Source organism: Colossoma macropomum, unplaced genomic scaffold (assembly GCF_904425465.1).
Source record: "Colossoma macropomum unplaced genomic scaffold, Colossoma_macropomum, whole genome shotgun sequence".
Lineage (NCBI taxonomy): Eukaryota > Metazoa > Chordata > Actinopteri > Characiformes > Serrasalmidae > Colossoma > Colossoma macropomum.
In genome coordinates, this window is record NW_023494792.1 from 57,490,699 (window position 1) to 57,505,706 (window position 15,008).

Consider the following 15,008-nt stretch of genomic DNA (forward strand, 5'->3'; position numbering starts at 1 on the left):
AGGCGTTTGTGTAGTGGAAGTGCACAGCTTTGCTCTATCTGCAAAACAGGGAAAGAATATGGGTAAGGGACTGGACTCCAGCCATTTAACGGTGGGCTTCAGCCAGATCAGCTGCTGATGTGCTTAAGTTCAAGTTAAGAAGTTTTTTGTCTGCGTTGTGCTGAACTCAGACTCCTTTTCATGTGCGTCATGCGAGCAAATGGACAATAGATAACACTTGCGCTTTCGGTTGTTTCTGTGCGTAAATAACGGTTAATCCTGACTTTGCCTTCACAACAAACAGCGTCTTGGTGAAAAAGGAGACACAGCAGAGGCCATGATTCTGTTATGAGAAGTGCTCTATATTTACACCAGCGGAAAAGGCACATACAGACAGGGCTGCTGGAACCACTGTGGCGATGCCCCACTACTTTTGGAGTGCAGAACGTGCACATAAAAACCTCCGCTTTTCCTAAACTGCATGAAGTGCTGACCAGCACGGACAGACATAGTAAAACTCAGCGGCAGAGCCAATCAGACTCTCCTTTTCAGCTGGGAGGCGCTTTCAGACCTGCCTTGGTTGGTGTGGACTTGTCCAACTGTTTTTTTATCGCCCGATTTCTGAGCTTCTGTGCCCATATACGCGCTCTGCGCGTTTATTTCCGGTTGAAGTGATAGAAATATTTAGATAAAATACAACCCTGCGTGCCATTGTTGTTAGGTTTTTTTAGTTTATGATTAGCTTGTGAAACTATAAAACAAAACTATTTATAGTTTTTCAAATGAAAATCAAATGACCAAACGATACACAGACCATGGAGGATTTAGTGGGGTAATCCTGTCTTTTTTCACACATTTCTAATGCTGTTTAGCAGCATCAAATACAATAACTTTGGTTAAAAAACTTTAGGTTTAACTATTTTCTAATGAGTTCACTGACTAATTCTCTGAATGTGTCCAAATTATCTAAGCATAACAATGTAAAGATGAATGATGTCGCAAAAATGTAATATCACAGTACTTCAAGACATTTTCTCGTTACATGATATGCATCACAATGTTTAGTTCTTTTTAGGTTTGACAAGTTGGAGCAGACAAAAAACTGACAATATATCAGTAGTGCCACAAAAACTGTCAAAAAGTATGAACACTATCATTTTTATTCAATGTTTCACAAACTGCACTGCACTAAATCAAATTAAACTAGATTAATGGAGCACTCTTTATAATGAGCCTCTCAAATTTTCAGTATTTAAGTATTGACTATTTCCATGACTTAATCAAAAAGGCATATTCTGACATAATGTGATGTATTTGATCACAGTAACAATAAATATCATCATATTGCTCACTGATGTTGTTGCATATTACATCATAGCATTTAAAGCAACCAATAGCTATTACATTCAGCAAATAGGAGGCACTTTCTTACACATGCAATATAAATAATGCTGGGAATAATAAGAATGTTGTCTGCCTCTCACATGGAAATAAACTAGAGAAGAATAGATGGTCTGAGTAAGAGACATTGAGGTCAAAGTCAGACAAAACAAAGTGAGAGAGTGGCTATTCAGTCTGCAGGTCAGGCTGTTTCTCTCAAGCTGAGAGTTTTTAAACAGGCTCAGAGTGAACCGCAGCAGTTCAGAAGTGCGTGAGAACCGTCCGGAGCCAGAGCGCTAAACCTATCCTTCCACGGAATGCATAAACCTGCCATTTCTGTTTGATTTATCCTTCTCATTCACTCTCTTCCAACTGTGGGTTGTATACAATGTGTGGAAATGGACAGACCTTAGAAGAAAAGGCCAGAGTGAGAGAGAGCTGGAGATCATCTACCTATAATGAAAATGTAACACAGCAAAAATACTGGAGGGTCAAATAAATTATAAACTGAGTGCTGAGTCATGTAGGTTTTAGCCTGTTTGAGGTATATGGTTACGTTCAGCTTCTGCTGTGCGAAGTGGCCTGTCAGCGTATATTTAACAGAAAATTACACAGAAGCCTCGACAACTAAATATAATACCATTTTTTGAGTAGTTATTGTATCCATGCTTTTGCTTTATTATAGCTTCTATTCTTTTCAGAAGGCTTGCTTTTAGTTTTTCGAAGAAATCCACAGGGATATTTTCACATTAGAAGGATAAATAAAAACACCTGTACATTTTTACAGATCTAAATCTTTTTCTCAAAGATGAAAGCTTTAAGTACTGTTTATCTGGTGACCAGGACCAGGTTGTTGGGAGTCCCATTTCTCAATATTTCTGAAATTTTTTAACTTAATTTAAAAAAAAAAAAATCTGGATTTATATATAAAATAAAAATATATAAAATAAAAAAAAAGTACATCAGTACTCCATGGGCAATATCCCATATTCAATAGGTGTTAAATATCCTTATTTATAATGTCTATATTGTTAATATATCACCATACCCATGTGCAATATAATCAGTACCTCATGTACAATTCTCCATGTGCAATATTTCCATATACAGTATGTGTAAAATATTCTTATAGTGTAAAGATTTTTTTTGCTTGTCTGTTTACAATGTTTATATTGTTTATTTTGTGAAGGATATAGTCTATACAGTAATACGTAACAATTTAACCTTGTTAAGAAATTAACAAGGTTAATTACTTGGTTAATTCTCTTCTTGTTGCTTCTTTTCTTGAGTGCCTTGCTCTCCCTTTGCTGCTGCAGCACTGTGAATTTCGCTGCTGTGGGACTAATAAAGGATTATCTTATTTTATCTCCTCAGAAATATCCTCTCAAAAATTAATAATTTCTGATTAAAGATAATTTACAATTTTCAGATTAAACGAATGAAGGATGATCTCTGACTTTTGCACAAAACTGTGCTTGTTGTCATTGCATTGTTGTTACCACATGTAGCCATCGGCATTCTCAGCAGCCCTCACACGGGCTTGTCTCTCCATTCCTTTCTGTCTCATAATCTGTTTTTTTTCTCCTCTCTTATCCTCACCAGCACCTTCTGCTCTCTTTTCCTGTGCCAGTCATCTCTACGCTCTGTGCTCTCGCAGGTTATTCTGTATCTGCCCACTGTTGTTCTCTCTCATGCACTGCATGCATTTATGACGTTTGGATAGATAGCTGTTTTTTCAGTCTTCTCTAACATATGCCTTCTTTGTTCATGTGCATGTTATTGCACATAAAGTTGTCCTCTCCGTCTTATCTGTCACTTATCTGCGTGTGTGACCTTGCCTCAAACGTTTCTGTGTATCTGTGTGTGTGCGCGTAAATGTGTATGTGGACAGATGGAAGAGCTGCTATCAGCGATGGAGAAGGTGAAGCAAGAGCTGGAGTCCATGAAGGCCAAGCTTTCGTCTACTCAGCAGTCCCTGGCTGAGAAAGAGGCCCACCTGACCACACTGAGAGCGGAGCGCAGGAAGCACCTGGAGGAGGTCCTGGAGATGAAGTAAGAGTCTGTTTTCTTGAAACGTCCATGTTTTCACTTCGTTGTTCTTGGTACTTTTTATGGATTTGGTTTATTGAGTTGTGAGTAATGAGTGGTAGCTGTAATATAGAAAGAACTGGATGAGTAATTTTAGAAGCATTGTACTGAAGATGCATCTATCTATCTGTGTATCTATGTATCTATCTATCTATCTATCTATCTATCTATCTACCTATCTATCTATCTGTCTATCTATCTATCTATTACTCATATCTAGACCATCTTAAAGTGTGTAAGTAAAACAGTACGTGTCCCGATATTGGCCTGATACTTACATTGCAGAAGGCTGTAGAATACAAATGAGTCATCTAATCAATCACAGTTTTCTTTTATTCTGTATGAGCATTTTGACCAGTCACAGTTCCAGGTGAGTGTTTCAGCAGGTGTTAATGTACTCCAACGAAAGTAAATTGTTTTGTTCACAGTGCTGTAGACCAGTCTTTTACTCTCTGTTTCATCGGTGTGCTTTGAATGTATTGCAAGGCATGTAACTAGTATTGGGTGATATGCCAATTCATCCAGTATACCTGTAGAAATTCTTCTTGAAGTATGAATTTTATCGTAACCTTTTAAACTAGTATAAGTGCCGATGACACAGTGTACAAACAGCTCCTTTAGCTAAATGACTGACTCATGGATGTTTCAGCAGCCCCTCATCTGCCGCTGTGTAGTCAGTTAGAGTCTGAAGTCCAGTTTATTGTTGAAAGGGTGAACATATATGAAGAAATCTGGTGAAATATGGCAGGAATGGGAGATCTCTTAAGATTAGACTTGGGCTTATTAATGAAACCGGACTGCTGTTTCCTTCCACACCGCCTGCGGTGTCACCTCCCTCGTTCAGCTGCATTGGGTGACACGGTGTTCTCAGGGCCTGGTCCTCCAATCCAAACCTTCTCAGCTTTTCTGTGCTAAATATGACAGCAGGAATCACTGTAATATTTACCAGACTAGCAGTGTCTGATGGCCATAGATGTAAAAAGGATTATTTAAGATAAATGACCTGAGAAATTCAGAGATGAAATAACCCAATCTTTTACATGCCCTGAGAAGATGTTGCATGCTTACGTGACCATGACATGCAGTCATCTGTATATTGTTCAGTTCTATTTTCACGTTTCCATTTGTTTTATATTTGGTTCTTATTAAAAGTGAAGGGACATTCCAGGATAATAAACCACTGTTAGCTGGACTATGTAAAAATTTTTGTTGAAACTAAAAGTAGCATTACTGAGTAAAAACATGGTAAATTATGGTGGGCATGCGCTGTTGCAAGTCATCTTGTAAAGCCTGAAATGATCATTTAAAAGTATAAAAGTATAAATTACAATTTTTAAAAGAGGCATCAGGATGAATTTCCACAGCAATATAGGTCTTTACGTATTAACATCACGCGCACAGGCTCAAAAAGAATGTCCAGCTCAATGTTTAGGCCTCAAATGCAAAATCGACATAATGAAGATATAATGACAGTAGCAGATATTTCACTCACATCCTCGAAAGATGCGTCCTTCACCAAATTTTGGCCGAGTTATCTTTGAATTTTCTGTCAGTGCACTCGAAATTGTCTCATTTATCTGCTTGAAACACAACCAAACGTTACAAAATGTATATCGCTGTTGCTGGAAGAAAACCTTGTTTTTCCATTTTTGACGTTTTTCAGTTTTTGACATAATTTGAAAATGTTGCTCTTTACGTTGTTTGTAAATTTCATGATGAATGGACTAAAAGAAATGACTTGGAAAAAAGGCTGGTTCCATTGACTTACATTAAGTAAAGTAGGTTTTGTCCTTATCCTGTAAAGTTACCATACGAGGTTTACATCCGACAACAGCGAAATATATATATACATATACAACATGCGCAAGAACATTTTTTAATATGCTTTAATGCTGAAGTCTTCGTATCCTTCAAAGCGGCCCACAGGATCCACGTGTTCCCTCAGAGCAGTCTGAGGTAGTTAAGGCTAGTGTTCTGGAGAGGCAGTAAGCTCTTGGGAGGCTGAATGGCTTTCTGAGTGCCACTTTATGAAGGTATCTTCCTCCCACACTACAGAACCTCTACAGAGACGTACCTCTCACACAGACCACTTCAGTGGAATCCAAGCACTTCTCCCTCCTCCTCCCTCTCTCCCTCACCCCTGTCTGTGCCTTCTGTTTTCCCATGCTCCTCTCTGACACATTCTCATTGCTCTCAGCCTCTCTCTTGGCTCTATCAGTCGTCATACCTTAGTAAAGGAGTTGCTTCCTTATAGAGGATAAGGCAAGTAGGACACTAGTGTTGTCACAAGACTGAGCATTTCGGGAGGTCATTAAGTCTGCGCTGTACAAGGACTGACTGATTTGAAGATTTTGCGGCCAGAGATTATTTTAAGTTGGTAAAAAAAAATAAATAAATAACAAGTACAAAATTAAATAGGTTCCCATAGTTTTATTTCTTCACAGACTGATATAATTGACAGTTTGAATTGACAACTGTGGATTGTCAAATATAATTTAACTGTTAATTGTCTCATTTCTTAAACTCAAACAGCAGAAATTCACAAAATCTTCAGTTTTCTTCACTTCTAGTTCAAACTAAAGGTGAAGCTTTGATGGATTGTACACAATTGTGTTATTTTAACAGTGATGTTTTGTGTTCAGTTTTACCAGTGCAGTTTGTAGAGCTGTAATACAAATCAGTAGGTGACACAAATGGCATTCTTCATGTGAGAGCTGTCTGTTTGTTGCAGTTATAAAATAATTTTCTGTGCGTAGTTCTATAATGAATGATTCAGTTTAACTCAGTTCAAATGAATTCACTACAATTCAGATTTATTTGTGTAACAGTTGTTGCTGTCCTATCTGCGTCCTCTGTCCTCTGCACCGTTGTCGCACATGGGTACACAGGGGGGTCTGTATGGGGATCTGTACCCCACATGCCTATCTTTTTACGATGATGTATTAGTGGATTAGCTTGGGGAAGCATTTCATCAGATCAGCAAGATTAGCAAATGATGAACACCAGCCACGTACATCACTATAAAGCAGTTTTTAGTGCAGAAACTGCTATATAAGCAGTCTTGTTCTCAGTTCAATACTACTTAATGTGAGGTTTCTTTCTAGGAGTGAGAGTGTTCATATTAGAGTTAAGAGAGACGAGAGAGATACGGACAAAAACCTGCTCAGTGATACTGTCATTTTGTGTGAGCACATATTTATGACTGTCACCTCACTCCCTATATAGTGCGCAGCACAGCTCACGCATATGTGGCTTCTGTACCCAAATAGTGCATTAAATAATATGCAGCTTTGGCTGTATATAAATGACTTTCATTATAGACATATAACAGACTGTTTGTATGTAGAAGCTGTTATGTATTGACCTATGTAGTGTGCTCTACATAGGAAGAAAGAAGCCATTTGAGATTGAGCCTGTATTCTTTTCATCTTGATTCATGTTGTTGTTACTGTAGCACCTACACAGGCTAGGAATGCTGTCTTACACAAAGCAAAACCACTCAGATAGATAATCACACCAAACGTTGTGCTTTCACTGATAATAAGTAGGACATCACAACAAAATATGCATGTGATTTCTATTGGGAAATATGTCACAGACTGGACTACTGCGATAAAATGCTCATACATGCACGGTACAGATTGGGTGGTGTTGGGAAAAGTAATGTGCTGTACGCATGTGTGAGAGTGATGCGCATGCACAGTGCAAATCAGGCAAGGGACGCAGGTCGGAGTTTACGATAGTGCTGTTTACAATAGGCGAGTTATGTGGGATTTAAAAATAGAAATTATTGCTTACGATAATAAAAGTAATAATGATCAGTGCTTTATTTGTGTTCTTTGCTAGTACTCATAAATCCTTGCCACTTCTAACCAGCCAGTTTAATCAGCCAACTGTTTGGGCCCTATTTTAGAAACAAGATGGTGGTCCAGGCTTAAAAGGAGTCATTGCCCCAGTATATATCCCCCTTTTCTCTCTTTCTTTGGACGTGATTGATGTGGCTCCACCTGGCAGGGTTTGAACTCTGGAGCTGAGACCTTGTCTGCCTGCCCAAAGAGCTTACACAGGTTCCTGCTGGAAACATTAACATCATCCCACCTCCTCTACTACATGGCAGTTTGTTTGAATATGCCACAAAAAATGGAATTTATCATTAGACATGAGCCTCGGCGTGCATTTATAAAGTACAGAGAGACTGTTATGGGTAAGTGAGTTGCATAACCTCTCTGATGGTGTGAGTAAATTATCCCTTGTATATACTGCATGCTATTATTAAAGCAGGTGACGTACATATATCAAACATGTATGAGAGGATTCTGGGAATGGTATGGATTTCCATAAGCCTGCTGTGATGCTGCATGTAAAGGAGGAGTTTGAAGTTTCTCTTTGCAGAGTCCCTCTTTTGATGTGCTGGATGTTAACTTCACACGCCCACTGCTTTTCTGTGGAGGGAATATCAAACAAGTTTTAGAATAATGGAATAATGGAAAAGTGAGTCAGAACTCGTGTTTCAAGGACTTTTCCCAGCAATTTCCAGTGGTTTGCCGCGTGTCGGAAGTTTCCTCGGGGACAGGTACCACGCACATGCTTGAGTTACATTCCCACAGGAGATGCGGCATTAAAAGATAAAGAGTGGCCTTTCTGATGGTGGAATGAGGCTCTTCATCTTGGTGTAATGTGTTTGAGTCAATGCTGCCTTCAGATTGCCATAAAAGTCCTCCTGCCCGTGTGTCCAAAACCAGGTCAGCAGATTAGGACAGGGAAAAGTGTGTCTCTCCTCAAGCCCCTCGCGCTTAACCGCACGCTTTCAGAACAAAACGTCACTGCCAAGAGAAAATAAGACCATGAAGGCCGTTCTGATGCCTGTATGTGTAGGGAGGAAGTTTAGAAGCCGTTTTAACGGGGGTCCTGCTGGTCTCTCTAGTGACAAGAACAGTGCGATCGCGGCAGTGACAAGTGTTGCTAGCCCACTGACGAAACTGCAGCCTGGCAGGAGACAACCAACTGGACGAATCATTAAAAAAGGGAAGGGGGCACAAAATGAATGACAGACACAAAGGATTCCAGTGGTGTACTTATTTCTGTAATGTCCCAGCTGAACCTCCGACCGCAAGCCAGTTTAATCTCAGCCATATATAGGCGCCAGCTCTTTGGACCAAAAAGTCAGATTTATGGTTTTCAAAATTCTCATTATCTGGTTTGCGTAGGCATTTTAACACAACATGAACCCAAAGTGTAAAGGCTAAGAATTAATCTTGTTATTTGATGTTAAACTACCCATCAAAACTTTGGGCACCTCAAGCGTTTCAGAAAATATTAATAAAAATGAGTTTTTGACTTTGATTTGGAATATGAAATATAAAAGTCTAACTGGGTTTATTTTGAGAACATATCATTTTTTTGTGACATCTGTGACAGTACAGCCTTGGGATATCATGCCATGTGTTCTGTCCCCTTGTTGTACTGTCAGTACTCAAACCTTTCAGCTGTTTAAACCACCTTTGGGCCAAAAGATTTTCAAAAAGAGCCTTTAACAGTACTTTGGAAGAGAAAACCCAAATGATTTTTAGGCAAAATCATTATTTGGGCAAAAAAAAAAACTTCTCGTCATATGAAGGAAGACTTACTGACGAACGTAAAGGTGAGTGTTGTGTCCAAAGTATACGTGACCAAAGGTTTTAATGTTAAAACATTTGAAGGTTTTTTTCTTACAAAGTATTTCCTATTAATAATGTGCCAGTGGGCAATAAATAAACAGTGCATTTTGCCAGAGTTTCCTCTCTTTCGGCGTAAGCTGGCAGTCCTAATCTTGAGTTAAGCTTGTATAAGCTTTATTCAGACCTGTCACAAGACTGATATGGATTTTCTTGCCCACACAGCTTTAACAAAACTGTGTTCTTCACAGTCTTGCGCTCTTCTAGCAAATGTAACCAAGCTAGCAGGCCAGACGTCCAACTGACCATGCCAGCATTCCGTGCACATCCAGCAGTGAAGTGATTAAGAACTTTACCTTTATTAAGGCATTTCCACCTAAAAGCTGCATAATGTTTGAAGTAAGCCGTGGACACAACGAGGCCTGCAACACTTTTCATTCAAACTTTGTGGGATGTTTGAACTCTCGAGTTTAGTGTAGTGCAGTTTTAATACCTTACACTATGTTCCCTGGGACATAGGTTGTAAAAATAGCAGTGAGAAAATTCAAATGTCAAAGGAAATCCAAGTGACCCCAAACTTTTGATGGACAGTGTAGGCTTGCATCTTTAATAAATTTCCAGTCTAAATGGCCATCAAGTTTTAAACATGATCATTTGATAAGAGTTTTGTAACCATAGACAACCCCTTTCTCTCTCTTCCCCTTTCTTTTTTCCTGGTGTTGTCCTGTCTGTGATGTTTCATCATTGTACACATCTTACATCTGTGTCTACTTGTGTAAAAACTCAGTAAACACTTAAGTGTAAAAAAAACAAAATAATAAATGGCCATTAAGTACAAGTTGTTCATATATCAGGAGACATTTGTGAAAAAAGGAAAAAAGTGAAAAAACAGGAGTTTCCAAACTGAAGTTCAAAAAATGAGTGAAGGATACACAGAAAATGGGAATCCTAACAACCATGCAAGACCACCAAAACTGCACTCATCAGATAAACAGCTTTCATAAAGCTTTCATCTTTGAGAGAGAGTAGAAAATCAAGCTGCTTCAGATCTGAAAACATCCAAAGCCATCCTTCCACTGTGAGAAGACAATTCAGTGTTATGGGTAGCTGTCTAGAAGCCCCTACTGAGAAAAGGACTTGCACAAAAAAGAAGGCAAATGGAGAAGCTGCAGTTCTACTCAGAACAAAGGACTGACCACACCAGAGTCCAGACCTCAGCATCACTGAATGTGTTTGGGATGGCTTGATCAAGAGAAAGAGAAAATGCAGCCAGTTTTTAAGACTGAACTTTGGAGGTGTGAAAAAATATGACTGCAGATTTCCTGCAAAAAAAACTGATATCAAGTCCCCTGAAAAGAATGTAAGCCATAGTAAAGGCGGAGTGGACACACTAAGCATTGAAAAATCTGATATGTTATGTAGTTGCTGAGGCTTCCATGTAATTTTCTGTAAAATATGTTTTCTTGGATTTTTTCCTAATGCTGAAAAATGAATTACTTGCCCTAATGGCGGTTTTGACTGGAGGTTAAATAAATGATCTCTGTCTTTTTCACAAAGCACCATGTGTAGTCCTTCATAACGTCATTGTTTAATATTGCACAAGTAGGTTGGACAGCTTTTAAAATGACTTCCTTACTGTTTTAGCTGTCCACATGGAGGAAGTCCCAAGCTGTGCTGGTGCCGTTGTGAAGGAAGCTTGTAGTGTAGGCTGTGTGCAGCAGTTAAAGTCAGGGTCACTCTGTAGCAGAGGGCTCACAGGAGGAATGAGGAGGCAGTGGTGATGAGAACACCAGCACACTGCCCCATCCGCACGTTTCCTCTCCATTTAACACAGTCTAAATGCCCCCCTCTCTCCGTTACCCATAGTCCAGATGCGATGTGGTAAGATCTTATTGTTCTCCACTCTCGTTTGATGTGGTGAGGTTTTCTCGCTCATTCTTATTCTTTTGTTCTCTCGCTCTCACAAATCACAGCTCAGAGTCTTCGCTTAACAAAGTGGGGCTGTGTAGCAGAGATCTGTCGTCTGCTTTTGAACAAATGTTTACCTTTCATCCCACATTTGTTTTGGGGAGTGGCGGAAATTTCAGAGGGCCTGATGAGAGGTGCTTGTTGACTATGTAGTAACTCTTAATGAAGAACTTCCTCAGATGTTCAGATGGAGGCTTTTGGTCTGCATTTTATGGCTTTTCTCTCTCCAGCACTGTTGCAGAAAGTGAGAATCCAAGACCTAAAAAGAGAGTAAACTGCCTGAAGCTGCCATTTATGAAAAAGTCTTAACTATGATGGAATTGATTCATATTACCCTATAGATGTTAGGAGCAAGAGACCAAAGAAACCCATAAATGTGAGAATTGTCTCTGTAAAAAAATTACAATAACTATTGTATTATCTTAGTTTAATGTCGTTTCAATGTATTATGGTCCTTTTCTTCATAACCAGCATAAAAAAACACCAATCGTATGTTAATGCCTCGGTAGCTAGCTGGCTAAATTTCCCGTTCCACCTTAAATAGTCCAGCAGGTCCGATGCCTGAAGCGCCGAAATGTAACTGCTGCACCATTTAAGGTGGAATGGGAAAATTCGAATAAGAAGCTGGCAAATATCTGACTTCAGCTTCATATCACTGAAGAATTAGGGGTGGGCGATAATAAATAATTATAGCATTCCCCTCTTTGAAGACATATGATGCCCTAAATGTAACTAAAGCCCAGCAGTGAGGAGCTGAACTTTACCCTCCTCTGCTATCACTGCAGACTGGCAGGGTTGCCTACAGAGCAGCGCTAGTAGCTGTTAATGAAGTAATGCTCTTCTTTATTTGAGGGTCCCATTTCATAGGGGAGGATTTCAACCACTACACCTTGTAACTCAGTTCCAATGGGCAAGGTGACACTCGAAAACAAGGGGTAGGGGTGAAAATAAGAAATGGGATTAGGCCAAATTGTGCCAGTAAAGCACTTGCGTCTGTATGTGTATGTGCACGCGTGTGTTTGTGTATAGACTGTTATGCTTGGCTAGAGGCATTAATGATTGGGCACAAAGTGTCCATTCAGAGGTCAGGTGAGCTGATAATTGCCCCTTTTATCACTTTGGGTTTCACTCCCAGACGTTTTAGTTAGGCTTACAGGGCTTAGCACCACAGAGGTCCTGCTCACTCTTTCGGATGAACTCCTTTAGATTAGTGAGTGATATACTAGAATGCAGCTTCACTACCTCAGCTTAGCCCTAAACCTGCGAGACAGCTGTGATCAGTGGACTGAGACAGTGCAGTAGAGGGAAATAAAGAGAGGCTCTCTGTTCATTTATGCTTCCATTCACAAGGTAATAATACATTGCCGTATTAACACTTTTTTGTTATTGTATGTATTTTGGTCTAATACAGTGCAGAGTTTATGATTCACCAAAAATATTTTTAACCATTTTACTCAAGATTTCAAAAATTCTGTGAACATAAAGGGAGAGAAGTTATTAAATGGTAGTGTACTGCAATCACATATGTGCATTAAGTTTTGATTAGTTATCTGCTTTAAGATTTGCTCTCCATTTTAAAAATATGATGAGTTCTGAATGGTAATTTTTATTACAACTCAGTTCTTAATGTTATGCTACTTTAAGAATCATCTACGTCCTTCATTCTTACCTTGCTCGAATTTCTTCATTTCTATTTGCAGCTTCCTAGTGTTCGAATTATTTAAACATGAGTATTGAATTAAAACATTGATTCCAAACTTTTGAACAGTAATGTATTTAAATAACATTGCTAATGTGATCGTATTGTGCAGCTTAATTTTTTTAAGACATTGTAAATATTAATCCAGAATGTTATGATAATGAGATTATGAACAGAATTGTATGAATCACATTATATATTCAGCCTAGAAAGCAGCTTGCAACTTGTATACACACATTACTGTCATTAACAAAGCCTCATTTTTCCAAAATCATGACCATCAGAGAAGGAAAATACATTCTTTAATGTATGTAAATGTAACAAGATTTTCTTCAGGCTAAGTTTGGACCGTTTCTGTTGGCCCTTTCATTATGAAATAGTCCTATTTTCAAATGTTTTTCCCTCCCTTATTTTGTTTATTTAGTATTTTGCCTACAGTTTTAGTTACCTCTCTCATCCCAGCCTTCCTCTCAGCACTGCGAAACTCTGTTAATCAACGCAATGGGCTTAGTGCTCCCAGGCTGCCCTGACAGCGCTGATGTGGCTGGTTTAAGGGGGCCGTGGTGGATTAGTGTGCACTGTCTGGGTGGTGAGGCAGTGAGAAGCTGACATGATTCCTCTGAGAAGGTCTGAGCAGTCAGAGGCCATGAAGCCCTGGCCTGGAGATCTTAGGGAGCATGTGAGCACGAAGGATTAAGCAAGAATTCAATGAGGCTCGAAGTGTGTGAGAGAGCAGCCAGACTGTGGCGAGATTAGACTTTAAACAGCATGTAATGGGCTCTGCTCCTCATGTGCCTCTTCTCCGTACCAAGGGCTCAGCTCGTGTACCCAAGAGCTACAGTCAAGTGATGTCAGGAAAGCGCAACAGATGCATGCAACGGCTGGGTAAATAGCAGGTCTGCTGGAAGTCTGCACTCGCTGTGCTCTGTTTCTTAAGACATTCTCTCAGGCTCAGATCAGATCAGACAGATCCTCTGTGCTCTGGGCCCGCTGCTCCATCCATAATCATTACATCCCATTAAAAGCAGCCTAATCCTCTGATTTAAGACCCGTACCGATAGGACTGTACTTCCTTCCTACGAGGATAAAAATTTCAAGCTCAGCATTAGCACGACTCAAGCATTCTCAGCTGCGATGATCATTGTACAGATTTTAGCAGTAGTTTGACAGGCTTTTGCAGCAAAATCTACCCTGTAAACTGAAGTTCCCTTCTTACAGAAATTTTTGGTGATGGTACATGTTCTGTAAGAAGGTTAGATGATCTGTGCATGTAGAAGGACACCACCGATTTGAAAATGATCACCAATGCCAATGTTAAGCCGCTGAAAATTCCGGCAACTACTAATATTGGCAAATGTCTATTTTTATTTATTTATTTTTAAATTATAGCCAGACATATTGGCCAGGCCCACCATTAGTCTCACAGGGCCAGTCGTGATCTCATAATTAGAATGTCTGGAGAAAAACATGAGAAATTAAAGCGTAAGTGTGTGGTGGAAAAATAAACTTAATAAGATGGGAACAAACTGAGTGTGACATTTCTAAACCATTCCAGTGGTACGTGAAGGTGGAGCTCAACGTAGGGGGCGATGGTGTGCTCGTCAGTATTGTCCGGCGTCGTTAGCATCGTGGAAGTTAGCATGGAGGGAAAGTCTTCCAAAACTCCAGTTAAACATGTAGATGTGTCGCATGTGCTGAGAACCACATTGCATGTGATAAAATAAACATTACGCCTTAAAAGGGAAAAACAGTTCCGCTGGCTAATGATCGTGTTTCGCTAGCTGACTTATCTTTCTTGTGTTATTGAGTGTATGTTAAAACAGCATGGCCTAGAGGAAATTGGAGCAGGTTTTAGAGGGGGTGTACCCTTGTTTGTGTCACAGTCCAAAGTGGTCCCCAGGCTTGTTTTCCTGTTTCGTTTTTCTTGTTTGCTCGCTTTGTGAGATTGTGTTGGGCCCAGCGAGACTAGCCCACCTTAAGGGCGCTTTCACACCTACCTTGTCTAGAGTGGATCAACCTTACTTTTTGGGTGGGACAGACATTGATGACTTTATTAGTTGAATTCAAACTTAATCACTAAACCAAACGATCGTAAAGAGTAGGAATTAAGTAGAGTTCGTTTTTATTACCCTAATTGTGATGCATATAGACGTTAAGCACGTTTTATTTTCATGCAGCATAAGTATGATAATACATTTTATCAAAAATATAAGTGTGGGGTGTGTCTAGATTTTGTACTC

General features: G+C 39.5%; 1 protein-coding gene across 7 annotated transcripts in view; it reads left to right on the top strand.

Annotated features, from left to right (window-relative positions):
* The window catches only part of erc1b (ELKS/RAB6-interacting/CAST family member 1b), a 360,642-nt gene that overhangs the window by 191,086 nt on the left and 154,548 nt on the right, over positions 1–15,008 (top strand). For all 7 annotated transcript variants that reach the window (XM_036577652.1, XM_036577653.1, XM_036577654.1 and 4 more), the window contains one exon: positions 3,251–3,411. In XM_036577652.1, the coding sequence (XP_036433545.1) occupies positions 3,251–3,411 (161 nt within the window). The remainder of the gene's footprint in view (positions 1–3,250; positions 3,412–15,008) is intronic.